Source organism: Festucalex cinctus, chromosome 11 (assembly GCF_051991245.1).
Source record: "Festucalex cinctus isolate MCC-2025b chromosome 11, RoL_Fcin_1.0, whole genome shotgun sequence".
Classification (NCBI taxonomy): domain Eukaryota; kingdom Metazoa; phylum Chordata; class Actinopteri; order Syngnathiformes; family Syngnathidae; genus Festucalex; species Festucalex cinctus.
In genome coordinates, this window is record NC_135421.1 from 16286667 (window position 1) to 16312723 (window position 26057).

The 26057-nt window shown below is 38.7% G+C and overlaps 1 protein-coding gene across 2 annotated transcripts in view; it reads left to right on the top strand.

Annotated features, from left to right (window-relative positions):
- calcrla (calcitonin receptor-like a) overlaps positions 1–25322 on the top strand; it is a 32714-nt gene extending 7392 nt beyond the window's left edge. For both annotated transcript variants that reach the window (XM_077537092.1, XM_077537093.1), the window contains exons 2-13: positions 10997–11105; positions 11246–11387; positions 11474–11584; positions 12750–12862; positions 14653–14744; positions 14859–14985; positions 16230–16383; positions 16464–16524; positions 17861–17927; positions 18062–18280; positions 19900–19941; positions 21468–25322. In XM_077537092.1, coding sequence (XP_077393218.1) covers positions 11031–11105; positions 11246–11387; positions 11474–11584; positions 12750–12862; positions 14653–14744; positions 14859–14985; positions 16230–16383; positions 16464–16524; positions 17861–17927; positions 18062–18280; positions 19900–19941; positions 21468–21689 — 1425 coding nt within the window. In that variant the 5' untranslated portion in view covers positions 10997–11030 and the 3' untranslated portion in view covers positions 21690–25322. The remainder of the gene's footprint in view (positions 1–10996; positions 11106–11245; positions 11388–11473; positions 11585–12749; positions 12863–14652; positions 14745–14858; positions 14986–16229; positions 16384–16463; positions 16525–17860; positions 17928–18061; positions 18281–19899; positions 19942–21467) is intronic.
- The last annotated feature ends 735 nt before the right edge of the window (positions 25323–26057 follow it).

Consider the following 26057-nt stretch of genomic DNA (forward strand, 5'->3'; position numbering starts at 1 on the left):
GTAACCAGCATCTAGTGTCAACTGGTAAGACGCTATATGATGTCAGAAGCTATGTGATGTCAAGAATCTTTAATCTCTTTATCTGGTCAACAGCCAATCAGATAATACCATGTCAGTCCTGTTACCCACATGTCTAGCCACAGCCAATCAAATCAATTCGCTGTCTATATAAGCCTGTCTGAGAAGTGTGTGTGTTTTTGTCGGATTATTACCTCTGTTCCGTCTGGCCACCTGCTTCTCTCTTCCTCGATGCCTTCTCTTTGTTTCTGGTCTAGTCAAGTTAGTTCGTCGCCTTTTGATATTATGCGAATAAAGTTTTAAACTCTTATTTGTGTCTGCGTTTTTGGGATCCAACCCCAGAACATAACAATTGTAAAGTCAGAAATAAAGTAAATGTTTGTGTGACATGCTCGCGTCCTTGGTGCTGTCGAAGTGCAAGTACTGTCGTTATTACGACCATTTTGTGGTTTGAGTGACTTGAGTGTCAGTTCCATTTTGAAAAGCATTTCGAGTGCAAATAAAGACACATTCCAGTACGATAAAGTGATCACAAGTATTGTACATAGAGAGAATTTCACGTACTTCTGTATGTAAGCGGGACGAAAAGATATTAGTGTCATGTGATGGAATGATACAATCACCAACCATTTCTTGAAGGGAACGATTGTTTTGTTTTTTTGATGGTATTAATTGGGATAGCTGGACCCTGTGGTGTCTGCTGCTGAATGTCTGCAGTCGACGTCTCAGTTGGGCTCCCAATTAGCTAAGTTAGTCCAGTGTAAAAATATCATTCTCATGTCCGGGCGGCCAGAAGCCGTGCCAAAGACATGCCTCGCTATAATTACTGCTTTTAATTGTTTTTCAAGCTGAACAAACAACATTTGCTTGGGGAAAAAAATGTGTGGGATCGATTCCATCGCACATTGCAAGAAGTGCTCAAGAGAAATCGGGGATATTTTTGGGTGATTTTTACATAAACACAGACTAATTTGCGTAACGTGTTTCCCAGCAAAGTACTTTTGTTACACAAGCGTGTGGCCTGCAGCGCAACTTGGGTCATTTATAATGAAGCAAAGAGCTCAACTGGAGGTCAAGTGCAACGTCTGCTTCAATTACATGGAGGAAATTGTTTACAGAAGCGTGGAACTGCCAATGTGGAGTAAATATTTTCGACTGGCAAATACGTTTAAATGTATTTAGAAGTATGTTTTGAGCGTACTTGCAAATACGGTTTAACGTACTTACAAATACATATTTGCAAATATGTTGAAACATATTGAAATACTTTTAAACATATTTGTAAATACGTTTCAATTTGCCAGTCAAAAACGTTTTTGGAAGTACGTTCAAACATATTTCAATATGTTTGAACGTGATGTATATGCAAGTACGGTCAAATGTATTCACAAATACATTTAAACATACCGTATTTTCCGCACTATAAGGCGCACCTAAAAGCCTTCAATTTTTTCAAAAGCTGACCCTGCGCCTTATAATCCAGTGCGCCTTATATATGGATCAATATTGAGCCGCAACAAGTCTCGCTGTCAAGACGCTATCGGTGACCCTGCACGATCGGTGACGCGCATGCGCAGAAGATCCCACCATCTTGGATCGCTAGCTAATACTAATACTTTACCTTAGAGCAAATAATAAAACAGCTGTTTATTCATTTTGGGAGTGAATGGATCAGAAAGCTGGTTTGCAATCTATTAATGAAGTTTTTGACTGATTTATCTGACTGTTTTGTTGACATTCCCTTTAGCGCAGCACCATCTAATGGATGCATAACGTAACCCCAGTCTCTACTGTAGCGCTTTATATATGGAAAAAGTTTTAAAATATGCCATTTATTGAAGGTGTGCCTTATAATGCGGTGCGCCTTATAGTGCGGAAAATACGGTACTTGCAAATTTGTATTTAAAGATGTTTCAACGTACTTGCAAAATACATTCAAACATAAATATGTTTAAATGTATATGCAAGTGTATTTGAGCGTACTTGCAAATACAGTTTAAAGTACTTACAAATACATATTTGCAAATATGTTCTAACGTTTAAACATATTTGTAAATACGTTTCAATTTGCCAGTCCAAAATTTTTTTACTCCATATTGGCAGATCAACCCTTCCGTAATTGTTGGCTTTCCTTAAAACGGTTTGAACTTGTCAGTTGTCGTCATCATCAACTTCAGGAAAAGTTCAGAATATCAGGTTTGTATTAGCGCACATATTTTTCAGGGGAATTTATGTTTTTCTTTTCTTGCCCATTTGACTGGGAACATTCTGAGGAGGAGTGCATGCTGGTGTTTGTTCTGGCTGACAAGAAGTTTTCATAGCCCCAAGACAAGCAGCTGATAATTAAGCTGAAACACGCTTTTACAGATATGAAAAAGACTTTCCCAATTTTTCCACTAAATTCGATAAGGATGCGGGGAAAACGTCCTTGCGGAATCATGCGCACGGTCTCAAAGTCTGGACGTAGCAGCAAATCCATAACCGACACATTCGAGCCAACAGAAAGTGCAAGTGAGGAAACCATATGCTCTTGTTGAAGGCCGTCAGTTAGGCCGGCGCTCGACACGTTAAATCCGGTGAAAATATGGGCCCATGCAGTGGAACAAGTTGGTGCAATTAAGCAGGTTTTCCCCAGCAGACTGCACCGCATGCCTCCGGTTAGGGACATACTTAACAGGTGAATCAATTTTAAACACTGTCAGGATGTCCTAAAAGCACATCCAAACATTTATATGAATGCCCAGGAGATTTACAAGTAGCTTTGCAGGTGCAGTGCATGACGGGGCCAGGTTTATTTTTAACCCGGTGTATTTTTATCAAGCTATTTGTACAATTTTTTCCCTTGCGCAGATGAGAGGCCCCCTGGAACAGGATCTCTTAGCTATGATAAAACCGTGGTACTCTTAAACCCTCCAAAGTCAACTTCAGATACAGAATACGGAAATATAGTCGGGGAAATGCAACGAGTGGCATGCCTGTTCTCGTCGTGTACCTGGACGGAGTGTGTGCTCCTTGACTACAAATTTGGTACAGTAATGCCCACTTCACAATGAATGTGGAACTGACGTGGTGCGTTTTCCGTACAGACGCCGCAAGAATAGAACACATTCAAGCCTACGTATCGATTCACACCGGCTGCGGTGCGGAACGGATGCGGCGATGCGGAAGGTTTCCGCAAGCGTTCTATTTTTTCCAGACGCCGCATGAATTACCATATTTTCCGCACTATAAGGCGCACCGCATTATAAGGTGCACCTTCAATGAATTACATATTTTAAAACTTTTTCCATATATAAGGCGCTACAGTAGAGGCTGGGGTTACGTTATGCATCCATTAGATCAGGGGTGTCAAACTCATATTAGCTCAGGGGCCACATGGAGGAAAATATATTCGCAAGTGGGCCGGATCGGTAAAATTGTAAAATAATTTTTAAAACATTGCCGTCAATTACATGCAGATTTTCGCTATTTGTGGGCCAGCCCTAAATTGTGGGGCGCATCTGTACAAATATTGTCCTAATTTTTTTTTGCATAAACCTGTATATTGTTCACTGATTGTGTGCCGGGTGCCGTTACTGAAGTTATAAGGACGTTAATCCTTGTCATATGTGTAGTTGAATGTGTCTTATTCAGCATGTTTGTGTTTGATTCATGTTTTTATTTTTTAAACAAACTAACTTTAAATTGTGTTTAAAATAACAACATTCAGAGCAATTCCATGTACAAGATGCATTGCTCAACTGAGTCTTACTTGTGTAATTATGAATTTATAAGCTTTGATTGTGGCCGGCTGATTAATTGGGCTTTACAAACTTTACAAAACCATCTCGCGGGCCGGATTAAACCCCATTGCGGGCCTGATCCGGCCCCCGGGCCTTATGTTTGACACCCCTGCATTAGATGGTGCTGCGCTAAAGGGAATGTCAACAAAACAGTCAGATAGGTCAGTCAAACTTTATTAATAGATTACAAAGCAGCTTTCTGACAACTCCATTCGCTCCCAAACTGAATAAACAGCTGTTTTATTACTTTCTCTGAGGTAAAGTATTAGTATTAGCTCGCGATCCAAGATGGCGGGAACTTCTGCGCATGCGCGTCACCGATCGTGCAGGGTCACCGATAGCGTCTTGACAGCGAGACTTGTTGCGGCTCAATATTGATCCATATATAAGGCGCACTGGATTATAAGGCGCATGGTCAGCTTTTGAAAACATTGAAGGCTTTTAGGTGCGCCTTATAGTGGGAAAATACGGTACTCGAGCTGGACAGGAAGTCAGGCGTCTCGCATCAAGGTAAATCCAGTATATTTCAAAATAATCCCGTTTGCGAATTCGTTTTTTGGGGGGGGAGGGCAGCTAGCTAACTACATGAGTTGGACATTTAAGACAAAAACTGAGCTCAGAATAAATTAAACATGACAAAATAACACTATTTAAACACAAAACGTACGTACCCATGGTAGAATAGCTATGGTAGAAGTCCCAGAAATAATGTCCAAAAAGCATATCGATGTGACAACAGGCAAGCGTGGCTATTGTTTACAAATAGGACTCGAAATACACGGTTGTTATCGCATGATCTTGTGGTCTGGCGGGTGCACATTTCCGGACACACAATTCACGCGGTGTGAATTGCAGTCCGTGCGGATGCCGTACGGAAAACGCACCACGTCCATTCTGCAGTAGTGTGAACTGGCCGTAACTAATAGAGATAGACCGATATGGGTTTTTCAGGGTCGATACCAATGCCAATTATTAGTAGTCAAGGAGGCCCGATAACCGATATTTGGAGCCGATATTTAAAAAACAAAGGGTCAGCAGCATCTCTTATAAACTGAATATTTAAATAAATAGTTGCCTTAGACTGAAATGGATTTAGATTCACTTTTTATCTGTTATTGTCCCCTCAAAATACAACCATTAATAGCTCAACCCCTGGCAACAAAAGTGAGTACACCCCTAAGTGGAAATGTCAATATTTTGTGTGGCCACCATTATTATCCAGCACTGCCTTTAACTCTCTTCTGGCGGATATTTGAGACCTTCCTCATCCTCCACCTTCCCGTTGAGGTTCCCCCAGAGATGTCCGGTGTGTCCGGGGTCATTGTCCATTTTGGATACTACCCTGGGCTCATTTTCCGCAGGGAGTGGATCATGTTCAAATAAGTTGACCTTGGTCTCGTCAGACCACACGGCATGGTTACAGTAATCCATGTTTGTCTTCAGCAAACTGTTTGCGGGCTTTCTTGTGCATCATCTTCAGACGGGGTTTCCTTATGGGTCGGCAGCCGCGCAGACCGATTTGAATGCGCGTGCGGCATGTGGTCCGAGCACGACAACCCTTTGACCTCTGCAGTGAATGTTGACGGCACGTCTTGACGTGACGCCGAGCACGTGCAACTTCTTTGGCTGATGGTGGCGGGACCTGATCGGAATGATTTTTGCTTTCTTTCATCAGCTGATGTATGAGCTGTTCAAGCAGCTTTCCCCAAACTTGGGGACTCATCTCACTCTCGACTTGGTGGCCAAATTTTTCTTCGATTTGACTGATTTGTTGTTTTTATGTAAAGCTTAATGTGATTTGCAATACATTTTGTATTCTATGGAAGAAACAAAATGTCTTCGAGTAAAAAGGTTTCGGGCTAACCCTAACCCTAAGAATCCCTTGTATACAGTAACAATTTTTATCCACAGCCGGTGCCTCATTTCCCAGATTTTCCCATGAGCTCGGCAGATAACGGTGCAGCCTTTCCGGTCTTCCGTTTCCACACTTGTGTGCACATTTCCAGTATGCGCAAATGACTCAAAGTATTTACACAACGCTCATGTCTTCGAACACTTTTTCCTGACATACGTCGATGCAGAAGATGTGCGTGTAATGGTGTCGATGGATTGATACAGGCTTGAAGAAGTCTCCGCCCTCACATCTGTGTGGGAATGTTGCTGTTTTGCATGACATCTGGCCATCATCGCCTTCGGCAACGTGGAGCTTGACATAAAGGTCGTTCTCATGTCCAGGGGATTTGCAACGTCACTAAGATGATAAATTGAGATTCGTATCAAGTTTTGTTTGTTTGAGTTTTGTTCAGGCATACGGGAAGGATTATCATATGTACAGCTGATCCCAGGGGGAAGTGTCCATTAGTTATATTTGGTATGGCTGACTGGGAGAGGAAACGCTTGGAGGGAGTGTGTTTCTAAGCGGATCCTTCCTGCTGTGGAGTTCCTCTTCGGTCAAAGCATTTTTCAAGCTTAAAGGAACCAAAATGGTCCATTTGGCGTTAACAAACTCACTTTATAAAGTTTTTTTCATCAGGAAAATGCAGTTCGATAAGATCAAATGCGTTTTGGAACTGTAAACAACAATGAATTGTCACTTTTTTTGTATCACCAACATTGATATGTCTTGGTATGACATTAGTGAAAGAACTGAAGACAATTAGCACAGTCTAAAATCTACGTTTATAATATCTGAAAACCAAGATTCCTCATTTAAAAAAATAATACTTTTCTATCAAGCCACCTCGTGTTCCAACGTGCTCTATTTTTGAGTCTTTATATCATGGCAAATGCTAGGTTGGATTTTATATGGCGTGGTTCAAGTGACACGATTCCCATTTTTTTGATCTCTAGTGGCACGGTTTGCATTTTGGTTGTGGCATGTGTTGGAAATGTCGGTTATCCTCAGATCTTACTTGGCCCTCTGAAATGTGGATACAAATGAAGTACGTGTCGTACTTCGGTGTTGCTCATTGGCACTTCACACGGTAGTTTTTGGTTATTTAACTGCCACTTGTCATTGTTGTTTTAATAATCGGTTTACACGTGTTTAAAAAAACAACAACACACTGCTGAACTACAGCTAATGCGTAGATCGTTAAATACGGGCTAAATATGCGCACGTGGAAGTGCGTTATATCCATTAGAATGAAATCATCAATATCTGTTTTGAAGATAGATGCTACATGATATATTTATAAAAACTATTTTTAATATTTCTACATTTCCTGTGCGGAAAGATCTTCACGTCGCATGTTGATACAATCATGCACACGCTGCTTACAAGTGCACCCCAGTGACTGGCTTTGTTTGTCGTCGCTCTCAAACAAACAGAACGGAGTGTGTGTGTGTGCTGTTTCTATATTTGCCTTCCCACCAGATGTATCTTAACGCAAGCGAAATCCAGTGCCGCGTCGCCTTGAGATACAAGTTGAACTTGTTTGGTGGGGTCACGCTTGTATCGCAATGCTAACGGCTAGCATCTACGTGGCGATGTTTTAACACTTTGAGGAGCTTCATGTCCGCAGCTAAAGTTCATCTTTTTCATTTCATTTGTGGCGGTGTTTAGAGCCAAAAAGATACATTTGCGTGTCGTCAATGTGCAAATAGACATAATTTCCGCTTTGAACGTTTTACGGTCAATAAAAAACTATATCCTTGTCATTTGCAACATTTATAAAGTGGTCAGTTTCCTCGCTCCAAAAAGTGTGTCGCTGTGCTGCATCACCATGTTTGTTTACCTCTGCTCGTGTATTTCCGGCATATATATATATATGCGTATACGTGTACGTATGTATCCACTTTCGACGTAAAGATAACATGAAAACGCCGCAGAGAAATCAATGAGTGGCATCGTAAGATGGCCGCCATTCATATACAAGTAGTTCCAGTCTTCAAAAAGAGCATGATTCCTTGCAAATAGAGCATGTGCAGAACACAAACTCATATCCTGTTCAAAGGAGGTACGATATTGCGTTGTACGATATTTCGTTTATGATCAAATATTACGGTGAGAAAAGGGGTAACCCACAGGCAGTGTTGCCGGTAACGCGTTATTAAAAAAAAAATTGCTGCTTTCCAAAGTAACTAGTAGTCTAACGCGTTACTTTATTCTACAAAGTAGTCTGCTTAAAGTTACTGTCCAGAGATTCAATGCGTTACTCCACATTTTCATGAAGAAGGCAAAATATCTCACAACAGTCACAAACAACTGCCGCTAACTACGAAGATGAGGCGGAAGTCATTGATCACCACACTGAATTCAGCCGTGGTCTGGTCGTGAATGGTTTGCACATTCAAAACAAAAGTGATGATACTTTTACTACTAGTTTTATTAACCAACAGGCACACAACACAACAAAAAAAGTGTGCATTATGGACCATAAAAGTGTTAAAAAAAATAATTTATTTCCATCCTCAACTGGTCCGTGAAGCATTATGGGATGAGGTCGTCTCCGCCCTCTCGCCAGGGGGAGTGACGTCAGACAAGTCACGTTTGCACGAGTCGACTCAAGTGTACACACTTGGAATAGCGGAACAAACAATAGAGGAATTAAGGGCATTTTCATTTTCAACCTGGATAGATCTTTATTTTTTGTTTTATAAAAAGTATTTACGTTACAAGAAGTCAAGAGAGACTGCCTATTTTGTTTTTCATAAAAAAAACAACAACTTTATTTTCATGTTAAAAATGCACTTTCAATAAAGTATTTGGAACTCCGTTTCTACCGCATTATTTTTATGTTGAGATGGTGTTATCGGCAGCTGCTGAAAGTAACTAAAAAAGTAACTTTTAATCTAACTTAGTTACTTTTAAAATCGAGTAATCAGTAACGCAATTTAGTTACTTTTAAAACTAAGTAATCAGTAAAGTAACTAAGTTACTTTTTCAAGGTAACTGTGGCAACACTGCCCACGAGTCAGTTAAAAAAAACAGCGAATATTTACAAGACCTTTCAAAACCTGAACATTGACAATTTTCAGATTTTGAAAGGGTTATTTTGACTGCATAAACGTAGTGAATTGTGCCCATGTCCCATTATTTATGCACCTGACTGCTTGTTACGGTTATAAAACAACATTTTGCTATTGAGAAATTGGTATCCAATCAATTCCTGCTGGCTTTTGTTGTTTGCGAAGTGGTGGGCAGTAACACAGTTATAGCCGCCTAACGAACATGAGTGAACTCCAATAAGCGGAACCTGGGACTGTGCGGGGCCAGGCACCCTGTGGGACCGAATTTAGAATGTTTACAGAAGTATCTTGTCCTCCTTAGGGACAGCAGAAGTCGATAAGTGGCGGCCGAGCTCTGCGACCGACCAGGTGAGAAGGCAGCAGCTGTTAGCTGCCCTCCGATAGCTCGGACAGGTGACGTCAGCTCGCAATCAAAAGCCGACATGACTAACCACTTGTTGTGAGGCACCGCACATAATAAATAGTGCGGCGCCCACTGTTGCCTCTGCGTTGTGCTGAAAAGATCAATTCAACTCAAGTATGCCGTAGCACAGCTTCAATTAGCATGTGGCAATTGTGCTGGCTTGAATTGAGGACACTCATCCATTGTTTTTGTTTCATCCCTCAGCTTTATTTTGTAGTACAGCGGTTCGATGTGCACGTCATTGTGGTGCTCTCAAATGAAGTTTTGATTGACTTTGACTTGAAAACACTGAAATGAGTTAGAATTTCATGAGCAAGAGTTCCACATTGGAATAAAAACAGAATACATATTTCTTTAGCAATGACAACATATTGTAGTTGCGCAATGTTGACGGAACAACGCCGACAGAAAAATGCTGGGATTCCGCATCACATTTGAAGGTCCGATGCAAATGCTGCATTCGAGGATGGTCGGAAGTAGGAATTTTCTCAGTTCAAACTTGAACTCAGAAATTCCACTTTTGAAGTCGGAAAAAAAGAAGGACCCTGACTTCACCGACGGACTACAAGTGACGTCATTCTACACAATGGTTTCCCCTTTGGATACACAGACCGTGAATGGTAATTTACTTGAGTATAAAACTAGATAGCTTTCTTCATTCAGAAATATTTGACATAACTTAACGTAACGCAACGAATGTGAATACGCCGCTATCTTCCGGCATCAAATTATACGGTAAACTACTGTATGGAATGCTAATGAAATAAAATAAAAAAAATTAAATGAAGCAAAATTCCGATAAGGTAAGTTTGCAGGAGGTCAAAAATGAGTTTTAAGAACCAAAATAAAAAAACAATTTACCACTATCCGACATTTTGGATGTTTACTTTCATCTCGAACGCTTTCAGGTTGAAACTGGGAAAAACCAACTCTGTTATTTCCGACTTCCAACCATCCTCGAATGCAGCATAAGTGCCCTTCAAAAGTTTTGGAAACATGAGGCCAGCTTCTTTTAATTTTGCTAAGAAAATTCTGGATTTACATCGCAAGGTGAATGTGAGACAAGAGATCCACACTTAAACGTAAAACCTCTACCCAGTAGTTAAAGGAAGGTGGCCACTCCCCTTTTTGCTAAAAATCTCCAAATTCGGCGAGCCTTAACTCCCAAACCCCTCGTCCAATTGGCTTAAAATCGGAGACTTATTGTTGTGCCATCACTATCAACAGATGCACCAAGTTTCATTCAAATCCAAATCTGCTTGGTTCATTAAACCAACCGGGCAACATGGCATGGAAATAACTCTTCAATTAGTTTGCTCTGCAGCTGTAAATGACTCAATGGAGTTTTCAGAGCGTGTCGTGAAGATGTAACCCTCAAGGTGAAAAGTTTGAAGGTTTTGAAAAGTGAAAGCTTTTGGAGATTTTAAGAGTCAAAACCAAAATGAAAAGCGTGAGAGCCGCACAGAGTGTCAAATGTAAAACCCCGAAAGCTAACAACCTGCATACTTTGCCTACCAAATATTTCCATTTGAATTTCCTATCAGCTGTGCAACAACACGGGCATGAAATTCCAAAGAAGATGAGGCACTTTTGTAACCTTTACATGTTTAGATAACAAGACTTTTTTTGTTTTGTTTACGATTGTGTTTAAAAAAAAAAGAAAAAAAAAAGGATGTGCTGCAGCCTAATGCACAGCTGCTAAAAGTCTCTTCACATGTTTTAAAGCCGCCTCTTGCCTGTTACCGTCACTTACGACATCCTCGTCGGTACATTTGCCACTACTTTTGTCCTCACGTTGCCATTTTGTAATCTTCTCTTCCAGATTTGCAGCAACTATATCTTCATATAGGCACAAAATGGCCGACAGGAATATGGAGAGCGTCGGGAAGATGGCGATAGTGGCACTTATGCTAATGAGTTCACTCACAACGGTAAGGCGGCCTGCAAAACACATTCACACCACTCAGTGTGATTTGTTTAACTTTTTGATTTGACTACACTTGCTCACCAAAACTTTCAAGATTTTTAACCTGGTTTGTGTCTTTGATTGTCCTTGCGGGTATTTGTGAAGGCGAGTCTGGAGGTGAACGAAAGTCAGCAGCAGCACCCGACCAACGTTTATCACGACATGGGCCTGACCAGGAACAAGATAGTCACCGCCCAGTTCGAGTGCTACCAAAAGATCATGAAGGACAGCCCTTCCGACACACTAGGTAAGCTCGTTCGCTCGCTCGCTTTTACCGGGTCTCTAACTCAACATTTTTGTACCTTGAACTTTTTTTGTGTGTGCGCTTTTTAGAGCCCATGTGTAATCGCACTTGGGACGGCTGGTTGTGTTGGGACGACACCAAGGCGGGCATCACTTCGGAACAACACTGCCCGGACTACTTCCAGGATTTTGATCCTTCGGGTGAGTCGGCGTAATATAGAGAGGTGGGCGGATCGATTTTAAATATCGATATTATCGATACCAAATCGGTCTCGATATCAGATCGATACTGACACTATAATATCGATCTTGTAGTTTAGTTTCAGTTTGGCTTCGATCGTGTGCCATCGCGCAACTTAGCATCTCATATTTGTAGTAGATTGCATGAACGCATACAGTATTGTACTTGAAAGAAAATTTGTTTTGTATGTTGTTTTATGTTTTCTATTTGTTGTTGCATGATAATCTTTAACTCATTCACTGCCATTGACGTAAAAAGACGTCAAATGGTGCATTTTTGCTGGGCTGGCAATGAATGTGTTAACATGTTTATTTAGGTTGAAAAAGAAGTGATGAAGGCAGTTATTTTTCTGTATTTGTAGTTTCTGAACTGTATATGATCATTTAACTTTCTTTTCCTATGATCACTTTGTGCACTTTAAGAAGGTTAAAAAATTATTTTGTTAAGGTTGGAATGTTTCTGAAGGGAAAAATTTGATCAAGTATTTTCTCAATCAATAAACTTTGTCTTCATTTTTCTCCTTTGTTTAAAAAGGAAAAAGACGTAAAGGTTTAAATTTTATTGTGAATAAGCAATTCATTGACCAACCTTAATGAAAAAAAAATTATATAACACATTTTTTTAAAAAGTATCTATTGATATCGGTATCGGCGATACTCAACTCAACTCATACCAAAATTTGCAGTATCGCATACCACTACATATTAGGGCTGAACGATATTGGAAAATCATGCGAGACAGTTGCTGAATATAGCGATACCGATATTATTGCGATATTTAACATGTACCTAAAAAACTACATTATTATCTAATAAAATAATTACATTTTTTGTTTGCAGAAAAATAAGCAAAATCAATATATTCTTAGTTAATTAATTGTAATTACCTCTCAATAATGTTCAACTATTGGATGGTGGTGCACATTTTAGTTAGCGACTGGTCAAATTCAAATAAAAGCCTAAAATTCCATATGAAACTTATTGGATGTCTTTGCGATATGCATATTGCATGGGCCGATGTCGCGATATCGACATTTTTTCGATATATTGTGCAGTCCTAGATAAATTCTTATTTTTCTCGCATGGTCATGGATTGGATGACGTATTTTTCTTTTTTGATCTGCAGAGATGGTTACAAAGATTTGCACCGACAGTGGCCAGTGGTTCTTGCATCCTGAGAGCAACCGCACATGGACCAACTACACGCGCTGCAACGAACACACCAACGAAGGCAGAGTGGTAGGGAAAACGTCTACTATAATGCATAGGTGTTAATTTTATCCGCCTTTGTCTCAGTTTTAGTCCGGTTTCAATCACGCCTGTTAGTTTAGTAAACTACAAATCGAGCATTTTAGTCTTTATTTTAGTCGAAGAAAACATAATTTTATTCGTCTAGTTTTAGTCAACAAAAACGATCAACGTTTTTTAGTCTAGTTTTAGGCAGGATAATCATTTCACATAAAATGTACACACAATTACAGTATATCAACAAGTGGCTACTATGGCTACCATGCTAGGAGCTAGCAAGTTAGCATTAATTAGCGGTCGAATTAATATTCTTGTTGGAACGTTATACCCATTTGATGAATGCTACGTTATAACTATAGTTTATCGGCCGGACAGACAAAGGATCTCGACAGTAGTGTTAATTTTAACAGCCATTTTAAATTTAGTCTTCGTTTTAGTCCAGTTTCAATCACGTTTGTTAGTTTTTAATCATAGTCAATCTCATCCCGTTTATATTTAGTCCATTTTTAGTCGACTATAAATCTAGCATTTTAGACTTTATTTTAGTTCAAGAAAACAGCATTTTATTCGTCTAGTTTTTGTCAATAAAAACTGTGAACGCTTTAGTCTAGTTTTAGCTAGGCCAATCATTTTACCCCTGTATATTTTTTGTTGCCAGATAATGTTGAACATCCATCCATCCATCCATTTTCTTGACCGCTTATTCCTCACAAGGGTCGCGGGGGCTGCTGGCGCCTATCTCAGCTGGCTCTGGGCAGTAGGCAGGGGACACCCTGGACTGGTTGCCAACCAATCGCAGGGCACACAGAGACGAACAACCATCCACACTCACACACACACCTAGGGACAATTCGGAGCGCCCAATTAACCTGCCATGCATGTCTTTGGAATGTGGGAGGAGACCGGAGTACCCGGAGAAGACCCACGCGGGCACGGGGAGAACATGCAAACTCCACCCAGGAAGGTCCGAGCCTGGACTCGAACCGGAGACCTCAGAACTGGGAAGCGGACGTGCTAACCACTCGACTACCGTGCCGCCCTAATGTTGAACATTTAAGATCTAATTTCACGTGAAATTTGCTCTCATCTTTTTGATGAAAAACAACTTGACAGTGACACACAATTACGGTGGCTACTTTTGCTCCATGCTATGAACGAGTAAATTAGCCAGCAATTAGTTAGCGTTCGGATTAACATTCTTGTTGGAGCGTTTTAGCCGTTGGATTAATGTTACGTTATAACTATAATTTACTTTTTTTTTAAACCTTTCACCATGAATCCACCTCCTGTCTGTCCCATGTGTTTTTTTGCATGTTGCTGTCGCTAGCTGTCACAGTGACAGATTAGCAGAGTCAAGATATTATAAAAATCGTATCATTTTCGGCTCGTTTTTGTTCATGAACTAAAACGGCCATAAATTTTTGTCCCGTTTTTATCAAGTGAAGTATGTTTTCGTCTCGTCTTCATTCATCGACGAAAATGAAGACTGGTTTAGTCCCAGTTATTGTTTATTAATGAGGGTTTTAGTCTAGTCTACTTTTCGTCTGGTGAAAAATGTGTGTTGACAAAATGATTTTTGTTTAGTTTCCTCTGATGAAATTAACGCTAATTCATAGACGGGTACAAGCTTTTTGGCTTCTCCAAAATAAACATGTGCACCTCAAGAATGACTTGTTTAAACTATTCTACCTAAATAGTCCTAGAAAGTATTGAATCCAAATGTAATTTATTGAAGTTCAATTTTTGATATCCATTTAACTGTTGATTTTCCTTTCCCGCAGACGGCAATGAATCTTTTCTACTTGGCTCTCATCGGACATGGACTTTCCGTGACCTCGCTCTTTGTCTCTCTTGGAATATTTTTCCACTTCAAGTGTGTTGTCATTTCTTCAAATTTCAATTCATAAATGCAGATCTTGTGACTCGGACTTGGTTTGGGGAAAAAAAACAAAAAAACGTTTTGTGTGCTTTTCCCGTCTCCCTGCAGGAGTTTAAGTTGCCAGAGGATCACGCTCCACAAAAATCTTTTCTTCTCGTTTGTGCTCAACTCTGTGATCACCATCATTTGGCTGACAGCTGTGGCAAACAACCAGGAACTGGTGCAGAGGAATCCAGTGAGTATTTTTTAGGACTTCATGATCATCATCGTATTTTTTTCCCTTCGCTCATATTTTTATGCAGCCAAAGTCTTATTTCATGTACCTCTCAATTCCCATATTAATAAGCAAAAGGGCTGTTTTCACCGTTGTCCTCCTGTTGGTGGCGTATTCAAATCGGGCAGATTATGCAATGTTTTCGCAATTTAAAACAGCTCCTTGGTGTCTTCAGAAAATGTGTTACCACATTTTCATCACCACCCGAGTCATCATTTAGACCTGCTTTTAGCGAGTCTAAAATCTCGTTTACCATTTATTAGCATATTGCCAGATGCGCTGAGAGCTAGTGTTAATTTCGTCAACAAAAACGAAGCAAAAATAATTTCGTCAACACACATTTTTCACCTGACTAAAACTAGACTAGACTGGACTAAAACCCTCATTAATAAACAATAACTGGGACTAAATCAGCAACAACCCCTGAAACCTCCAAATTCCAACAGATTAAGGAGAACTCAAGAGACCAGAGGAAAAACTAAAGAGAGGAAGGAAGGAATGATAAATGAAGTAGAGTGAAATCCAGCACCAACCTGCCACCCCCATGGTTACAAAACCAGAATCTTTCACCCACCCCAGAAACCTCCAAATTCCAACAGGTTCGGCAGAGCTCAAAAGACCAGAGGAAAAACTAAAGGAAGGATAGATTAAACAGAGTGAGATCCACAGACACCAGCCTCCACTGATTCATACATTTTGTGACATGATGTGGTGTCTTTGGAGACTCCCCCCAGAGCGGCAAATGACCTAATTTTCACTCATGGAGGCAGCACTTCAACACAAAGGCACACAAGTATGCTGCATGTGCAAACACTTGGATACTCTATGATAATCTTCCCACGTAGACTAATTGCTTGGAAATGGCTTTACCCAGCCAAACTTCCAAGTCACGGGTGGACAAAATCGATTTGGAGGCAGACGATGGTCAAAATTAAAGACTCACTCACACGTTTGTTCGAAATGAGTAGAGAACAAAAGATTGACTTGCTTGTGGAATTTCACACTTGATGTGCAGGCACCGCAGAGACACAATCAATTTGTAGACAAAACAATCCAAATCCATTTTCCCTATTATATTTCCTCGAAAAAACGGCTAGTAATAGCTTCATTATTTACGCCGGAGCCTTTTGAATTGTGCGCAATGAATAACAAACACACAAAAGTTTATTTGTGTAATTTTTGACGTGATTGCTTTTCTCCCGCAGACGAGCTGCAAAGTGTCGCAGTTCGTTCATCTGTACCTGTTTGGCTGCAATTACTTCTGGATGTTGTGCGAGGGGATTTATCTGCACACGCTCATCGTGGTGGCGGTGTTTGCCGAGAAGCAACACCTCATGTGGTATTATCTCCTCGGATGGGGTACGCCGGCGGTTTTTGCCTCGTCACAACCGCAGCTTATAGAACCGTATCGTTGATTTATTTATTATTTTTCCTCTCAGGTTTCCCTCTTATTCCTGCTTCCATTCATGCCATTGCAAGAGGTCACTACTACAATGACAAGTAAGGGAGTGTGCACTTGATGTATTTCCAGGAATGTTGAAAATTACTTGTTACTACATTTGAACATATTTTCGAGTACAATTTTAAAAAAAGTATTTAAATATGTTTGAACCACTGACCTGCATATATGACTGGATAGCCGATATCCATACACGCCACTGAAGTCACTGGGCGGCCATCTTGTTACTCTCACCTCGCGAGCAGACTACTGTATAAACTATACGATATACGTACAGATGAGCCATATACAGCTCGTAGGCAGTTAGTATAAGTTCGGAGGCGGGGTGGTCACTATTTTTTAATAAGTAAAAATAAATAAATAAATAACAAATGGGCTGTATGTGCGGCTTTGAAGACCACCTTTTGGCGTCTTTTGTTGAATTTCTGTTATAACTTATAAATCTTGAATAAAAAAAAAACAAATGTATACATAACAGTAAAATACAAGTTTCCTCCTGTACTAAACATCATTAAACATCTAATTTATACATGTATTTATAGCAAGTTGTAAAATGTCTGAAGTCTTCTTTATGTTTAATAAAATTAAAACACCATAAATCATGCTGGTTCTACGAAGTACTGTCTCAAATGTTCTCCAATTTCGATACTGTAACTTTATAGGATCATATTCCGAGAAACAACATGGCGGCCTCGCGACCTAAAAAGTCCTGGCCTATCAGCTATCCAGTTATGTATATAGATCAGTGGTTTGAACGTACTAGAATCCATTTAAACGTATTCAAATACGTTCAAATGTACTTTTAGCCTAAATGCTAACAACTTAGCATTTATTCACAAAAGGTCACGGGTTATCGGCAAAAAGGGAAAAATGCCAAAGAGAAATCATGCACTGCAGACATAATGCTAAATCATAAAAGCTATGAATAAACAATAATCATGTACCTAATTTTTTAATGTATTGTTTTGTTTTTTTAACTTGTGACATTATGTGGAAAAAATGCTAAGTTCTTAGCATTTAGCATAGAAGTATGAACGAACGTTCGAACGTACCCCAAATGTCCATTGGACAACTAAAAAATGACGTATGTATGTATTTTGTCGGCAAAACATTTGGAATACAAACGCGTTGATTGGATCTCTGCAGGAAATTTAATTTGGCTCTTTTAAGAACTGATAACAATGTTAATATCTGGTTTAAAGAGTTTTTTTTTCCATGTGTGTTTTTATTTCTATCAAATTTATAATGTTATATTTGCCTCAGTGTTGACTAGAATACTGATGACAATGCGCTCCGGTTCACCTGCCACCCATTAATCGTCAATTCTGCCCCCCCCCCCCCCCACTCCCTGTTTTGTCTTGTGCACGTCGTCATTAGCTGTTGGATCAGCTCCAAGACATCGCTCCTCTATATCATCCACGGTCCCATCTGCGCCGCTCTCCTGGTAAGAACCTCCCGTCCCCGTCAAATACATCTCAAGTCCATTATTATTATTTCAAATCCAAATGCAGTTTCCGAGCCAAAAGAATGATAAGAATCGCGGCACTTAACAAAATGCGGTTTCCCCGTCTGCCGCAGGTCAATTTGTTCTTTCTGCTGAACATCGTGCGAGTGCTCATCACCAAGTTGAAGGTGACCCACCAAGCCGAGTCCAGCCTGTACATGAAGGCGGTGAGAGCCACCCTCATCCTGGTGCCGCTTCTGGGCATCCAGTTTGTCCTGCTTCCCTACAAGCCGGACGGGCGGGTTTCCTCCGAGATCTACGACTACGTCATGCACATACTCATGCACTACCAGGTTAGAGTCTTGTTTATTGGGGATGTAACAATAAGGGCAATATCGTGATATCGTGATATTAAAAGTGCCACAATATTGTCGTCATCATGATCACGATATTTAAAAGGAACACATCTGTTAAAAAAAAGTCAGGTTGATTTCCATTTGTGCAGTTCTAGCACCCTCTGGTGGCTAGTTTTGTGGTGCAATTTAATTTTAATTGGGGATGTTTTGGCCCTTCTATGTTTAAAATCTACGCTAATTGTCAGATGAAGGGGAACGTAATATGCCTGTGAACCGAGGCAATATGTCGAGGAGCTCAACGTTGGTGTGCATTAACATGTAAGCGCGTCAATATTATTAGAGATTATAGATGGTTTATATGCATTGCTGTTATGTACAAAAGTACAATATAGTGTCTTTTGTTTTTTTACAATATCGTGACCTTTGTTAAATATCGCCAACCTCCCCACAATATCGTGATAATTATCGTACCGTGCTCTTCATATCATGATAATATCGTATCATGATATTTGGATATTGTTACATCCCTACCATTTATAAATTTAATCTCAGTTTTAGTCCAATTTCAGTCACGCTTGTTGGTTTTTATCACAGGTAGTCCCTCATCCCATTTTTATTTAGTCAATTTTTTGTTGACTATATATCTAGTAGGGATGTAACGATATCCAAATATCACTTTTATTCAACTATAAAAAGATATAGTTAACAGTCAAGTCAAACACAATATATGCATACCTTTTATTTTTATATATATTTTTATTTTATATATATATATATATATATATATATATATATATATATATATATATATATATATATATATATATATATATATATATATTTTATATATATATATATATTATATATATATATATATTATATATATATATATATATATATATATATTATATATATATATATATATATATATATATATATATTTTATATATATATATATATATATATATATATATATATATATATATATATATATATATTTTATATATAAATATATATATATATATATATATATATATATATATATATTTTATATATATATATATATATATATATATATATATATATATTTTATATATATATATATATATATATTTTATATATAAATATATATATATATATATATATATATTTTATATATATATATATATATATATATATATTTTATATATAAATATATATATATATATATATATATATATATATATATATATATATATATATATATATGTATATGTATGTATGTATACCGTATTTTTTGCGTATATGTGCGTTTTGATTGTCTGTAACCCGTGGTGTCATTCCATCGTGGTCGGCCACTTGTGAAACTGGTTGCTTTTGTTTACATCCCGGGCAGCAGGAAGGAAGGTCGAAATGATGCGAGCTGAGAAGTCGCAGGGCTGTGAGCCGAGTTTGTTATCTGATCACGGGCGAGCGTTTCTTGCAGGATGGGCAGGGCGGTGCAGGAAGTGCCTCTAATCGACTAAACAAACTCGCTCCAAGAGGTTTCGGGCTTCCACTTCCATCCGAATATTGATTGTTATCGCTTGTTTATTCTATCAGACCTCTCATGCGCTTTTCATTTGTTTACATTACAGGGTCTGCTGGTAGCCACCATCTTCTGCTTTTTCAACGGAGAAGTAAGAGTTCTTTCTTTCTTTTTTTTCTTCTTGTACTTTTTGCTTTGCTAACAGCTAAACACAGATCTGTTGATGGAAGAGCGGCTAAGGTTTTGTATATGTGATATTATTATTATTATTATTATTATTATTATTATTATTGTTGTTAATTATATACAGTGTTCCCTTGTTTATTGCGGGTTCATCTTTCGCAGCCTCGCTGTATCGCAGATTTTTTACAGAGTGCTTTTTTAATTTTTTTATATATATACATTCTTTTTGGTTTGTTTATTTTTTTTGTTGGTCTTTGCGCGGCCGTATCTCTCGAACCGTACGTCCGACGGGGGACATACGGGCATCCGCGGATTCATCTCGACGACACCTTTCCAACGGTGTATGTCCCGTCGCTACAAGACATTGCATTACGGAAATAGAAAATATATACTGTGCTGTATAACAAGGTAAATTAAAAACGCATACTTTTAATGGGGAAAAAAATGACTGTAAATTAAAAAAAAAAAATAACATAAATGATGACTGAAAAAGCATTCATAATAAACTAAAAATCATACCAAAATGAAAAAACATATAATAAATGGAAACATATATAGACTGTGCTGTATACTGTAATAAATAAAAAAACAAAAAACAAATCATATTTTTAATCGAAAAAAAAAATAATGTAAATGGAAAAAGAACATATTATGAATGAAAAAGCATCTATAATAAACTAAAAATCCGACCGAAACGAAAAAATACATATAATTAACGGATTATTATTATTATTTTATTTTTTTTAATTAACACGGATTTCCACTATCGCTGGCAAATTCTGGAACGTAACACCCGCGATAAACGAGGGAAACACTGTGTACTTCAAGATAAACCAGACCATAAACGCAGTAGAACTCCCAAAGTCAACAAAAAACATGGTCCACTCTCAATCACTGAGATATTTTATTATATGATCCAGGTTAAAGTGAGAAGCGAACATTAACCGATTCACTGGCAGCCATTTTTACTGAAGCAACCCGCGCCTGCTCTACTGATTTTGACTGATTTTACAAGGCCCACAGAATATTGTGTTCTATTGCTATAAAAACACGGAACCTACCAAAAGAAAGATGAGAGTCTCTTCTTTCATCAGGAAAAAAAAGTTATGTTTTTATCTGTTTCCGCTTTGCAGCAATTAACATTAGAATATAGCTAAATTTAATCATTATTGGTAAAAAGAGCTTGTTGCAACATGGCCCTGGCTGATCTCTTATACTCTGCTGCCACCTGCTGGCCATTTTTTGTAATAAGTACCATTGTTGAAGCGACCTCTTCAGGTCAGAAGCCGCATCAAAGCTTGTATGCTCTTGAATAACAAAAACATTTTTAAAGAAAATAAAAAAAAACGTATAAATACGTTTTTGGAAGTGAAGAACGAAAGTATTAAAAAACATATTTATACGCTTTTTTGTTTTTGAATGCGTTAACTGCAATTTGTGTACTGACCAACGACACAGCAGACTGACGCCTTCCTTGTCTTTCCCCCGGCAAAGGTCCAAGCCGTTCTACGGAGGCACTGGAACCAGTACAACCTCCAGTTCGGCAGCAGCGTGGGCAACCATTCGGACGCCATGCGCTCGGCGTCTTACACGGCTTCCTCCATCACCGAGGTGCAAGGCTGCTACAGCATCGACGGACACTCGGAACACATGAACGGAAAAGGATGCCACGACATGGACGCGTCCGTCCTCAGGCTGGAAAACCCCCTCGCCTGACCGCGCCTCCGACTCGGGACGCTCGGCGGCGTCAACGTCGCTCCCGTCACTTCCAACCACTGCGACTGGACTGAAGCAAAAACGATGAGCTGTCACTTTGACACAGGCCCATTAATACTCACGCTAAACCGTTTGCAGTGACCTGGATTGTTGCCAAATGGACAAATCCTTGCCTGTCTCAAGTGCAAGACTCATCTTGTTCTTCCGACAAATCAATCAGCAGAAACATTTGCGTTTTTTGGGGTCACCTGGAAAGGTCGATAGGCCTTTATACACCAATCCGAACGTTGGCACATCACAATAATGATGGAAATACACACGCAACAGACACCGAATATTAACTCAATCACTGGCAGCCATTTTCACACAAGCAATCCCCTTCGCTTCCGGCTGTTTTTGAAGCTTCCCAAACGAAACATTAAAGTTTCTTATAAAAGTATATTTGTATTTGTTTCCGTTTTGCAGCAATTAGCATTTGAATATAGCAACGTTTCATCATTATTCTATTTAGAAGTCTGAGTAATTAAGCTTGTTTTCATCATGGCCCTGGTTGATCTCTTATACTCTGCTGCCACGTGAGACTGACCCATATACAAAATTATAACAGTGAAGTCGGCCATTTTGTTGTAAATCGGCCATTTTTAGTGAAATTGTATGTTTAAGAACTTTTGACGAGACTTAAGGTTGACGCAAGATTGCAGATTAGCTTTATTCAGATGTTTCATATAATAATATATTTGTGTTATGTCATATATTTCATTAATTTATCCATTGTTCTTTATAAAAAATAGCATTAGTGTATTTATTTGTGCTGTTATAAGCTTTTTCATTCAAGTTATACCGTGTACAGTATTCCTTTGGCAACTTCCACATTTTCTAATCATATTTTTGTTTTAGATTTTGTTTAGACCAGATTTTTTCTTCTTCTTCTTTTTCTTCTTTTTTAAACGCGTGTCGTTTGCTCTGCCTCGGCCAGATGCACTGGGTAGGCTAAAGGACAGATGACAATCATGAAATGTAATTATGGTTTTTGTGTGTAAAAGCAGTGCTTTCCTTGTCATGTTCATTTGAAAAGAACAAATTGTCACACTGGAAGGAGGAAGGGGGAAAAAAAAAAAAAAGATGCGCCGCTGAATTTATGTTGTCGTCCATGCTAGCCGGATGAGCAAAAGTTTGTGATTTTTACCGTTACCGTTGAACACCGCTACAAAGTGCCATACGATTTATGAAATGATGCAGTATTAACGTTTTTGTACATAGCTTACATTCTTCACATCTTGTGCACGACATTGTGGAAGGAATCACATGTGAAAGGCTGATATCGAATCAACAAGAAAGTTGATTTCTTCACTTTGTAAATCTTAACTTGAACGTTCCACAACACTTTCCATAATGCGACGAAATAAGTAGAGCAGGTGTATGTTCGAGAGTGAGAAGCGCGTACATGGGCGTGCGCATGGTTTATATTTACAGTATTTACGAGTGCAGCCTTGAAGGCAGCGTGGAGTATTACGTAACAAAAAAAAAAAAAAGAATAGGAAAGGGCAAGCGCTGTTTGATTTAGCGTCACGTTTTGTGAGGTTCTCGCTAGCTTCCCTGTGGGCCGCCATTTTGTTAGCTAACATCCACCAATTCGGTGTATTTTGTAAATAGCTTATTCAGCCTCCCACTGTGACACTAAAAACCGAGAGATTTTTGTTTTGTTTTTTCTTAGGTCTGACAGCTATTTTTTTTAACAAATTTTTGGACGCGGAATCCAAATTTCTGATTTTCTTCAAAGTTTTCTTCAAAATACAGGGAGTCCTCAAACTAAGCCCGCTCCGCCATTTTGTCCCCGTCCGCCATTTTGGGCTCCTCGTCCGCCATTTCGCCCACAGTGTTTTCCCCTCGTCCGCTATTTAGACCTTAGCTAGTGCTAGCTAGCACTAGTGCACTTGTGGGAGTATCTTTGTTTTTTTTTGCCCTCTTTTTTTGCCCCAAAGAAGAAAGCTACGTCTTTTATCAATGTTGGTCCAGCCAAAAGAAAAGCAGTTACCATGGAAACGAATCTAGACATCATAAAAAGATCGCAGAAAGGAGACACAGACGAACGTCGGCTTCGGTCAGTCGTACAGCATTTGATGTATTTTAGTTTTTTTTTTTTTTTTTCATGCAAATTATTTTGATGTAAATATTGACTTTAATGGTGAAATTCGACCTAAGTCAAAATTCGGGTTACATCGCATAGCATAGCAACGGAACTCCGACGTAACTTGAGGACTCCCTGTAGTTCTATAAAAGATTCCAAATATTGACAGCCACTAAAATATGAAGAAACAGTCATGACTGCAATGTTTAACACGTTTTTACAAACGATGTAGTTACTATCGCTTCATTGCTACTATGCTAGCTTTCTATTTGCTGCTCTTGCTAGTACTTAAATCTTACTAGGGGTGGGAATCTTTGACTCTGTCTCAGGATTCGATTCTAATTTTTGGGTCTGCGATTCGATTCAGAATCGATTTTCAAAATTATTTGATTGAAAGTGATTTCCGCTTCATTTGATAGATAGATGAGCAAATAATCGTCATGATCAACTCCAGTCTGACTCTCTAATGCTAATTAGCTCGCTAATCGACGCCCCCCCCCCCCCCCCCCCCCATTCCCCCCTTCATACAAAAACGCTTCAGGAATGTATACAGAGAAGCATCTTAACATTACTCACCGGCATATGCTCTTCCAATACGGCAAAAAAAAAAAAAAAAAAAAATGTTTACTGGCATAACTTGATCGAGACTTTTTCCTTCTACTCTCTAATGTGGCTACAACTTAGCTGTGAACCATACTGCCCCTAAGTGGCCACATCGGGTACAACAGGAACAGGGGTTTGCAGTACACAACCACGGTGGGTAAGACAGTATAAAACAATTTAAATAAAATAGATTTTAGGACGTTTAAAAGCGATTCAAAATTGTTACCCAGTGTAATTTAAGATGAAATTATTCATATTTTGAAAATATCAACATACACTTATTTTTATTTTGTATATATAATTTGGCACCCAAAGATGACAATGAATTGGTTGTAAGCCGTTACAATTCAATTGCCAGATGATGACGAAGGCTTAGAATTTACCTTGTAGTGATGCATCATCATACAGCAATTTTATTTTGAAAAGTATGACAACCACGGTGACTCCATTGTGTATTTATGTACAGTTTAACTTTTTTTTTTTTTTTTTTTTTTTACGACGATACAAAGCAGCTTGTGGCGTCCCAGTGACGCCTGTTGACATGACAGTGTAAAAGTATTAAGCATCTGGACGATGTTGTCTGTCGCTTATGTTTATACTGTACTGTATTCTTATTTGGTAGTCTTAAGTGACGCCATTCTGCTGTTTGAATGTATTTGTTGGCAAATTCTGTGATGTGTCAAAAAAACTATATTTGAATACAATGTCTATTTTTTATTCTTATTATTCCACTGAACTGAACAATGTTGCTATATAGTGGATGTATCGTCATACGAGAACAGTATATAGCACTGCACTTGTTTGTTGTTCATAGTATAATTTAGGCTTTGGTTTTGTTTCTTTAGTATAACTCACCAACATTTTCTTACACTGACCTAATAAAAGTAATTATAAAATACGTATTATTGTCCATATTATTGTCGTACATTTAAGACACACTTCCAACCTCGGGATTTTTCCACACATGCACTGCCGTCTGCCTCTTCATCCCCACATGGAATTTCTTATGACCCTTATCTAGTTGTTAAGCAATGCGGCTGGGAGGGAAGAGGCCAAATTGGGGTGAAAAAAAAAAAGGGTAAATGAAGATGTTTCCTGTTGTTCTTCGGGAACTGGAATGTCTGTGTTGCTTTCTCTCACACTTACATGACCCAAATAATACCAAAGATATTGTTTGAAAACCATTAAGTCATTCACTCCCCGGACATTTTCTCTGTTTTACTGGATTTTCACTGATTGTGCAAGGCCCATGAAATATTGTGTCCTATTGCTATAAAAACATGGAACCGACCAAAAGAAAGATTAAAATATCTTCTTTCATCAGGAAAAAAAAAAAAGTATATTTCTATCTGTTTCCATTTTGCATCAATTAGAATTAGAATACGGCTAAGTTTCATCATTATTCGCAAATCTGTTTAATTAAAATAGTGGGGAAAAGAGCATTTTGATCTCTTATACTCTGCTGCCATCTGCTGGCTGATTTTATCATAACTACCGTTGCTTCAAGCATTCTCTTCAGTTCAGAGGCGGCATCAAAGCCAAAATGTATAAATGCATCTTTGGGAGCATGGTAATATTTAAAATAGAACGTATTTATAATTTTTGGGGAGTAAATGAGTAAAGTACACTGCACACAC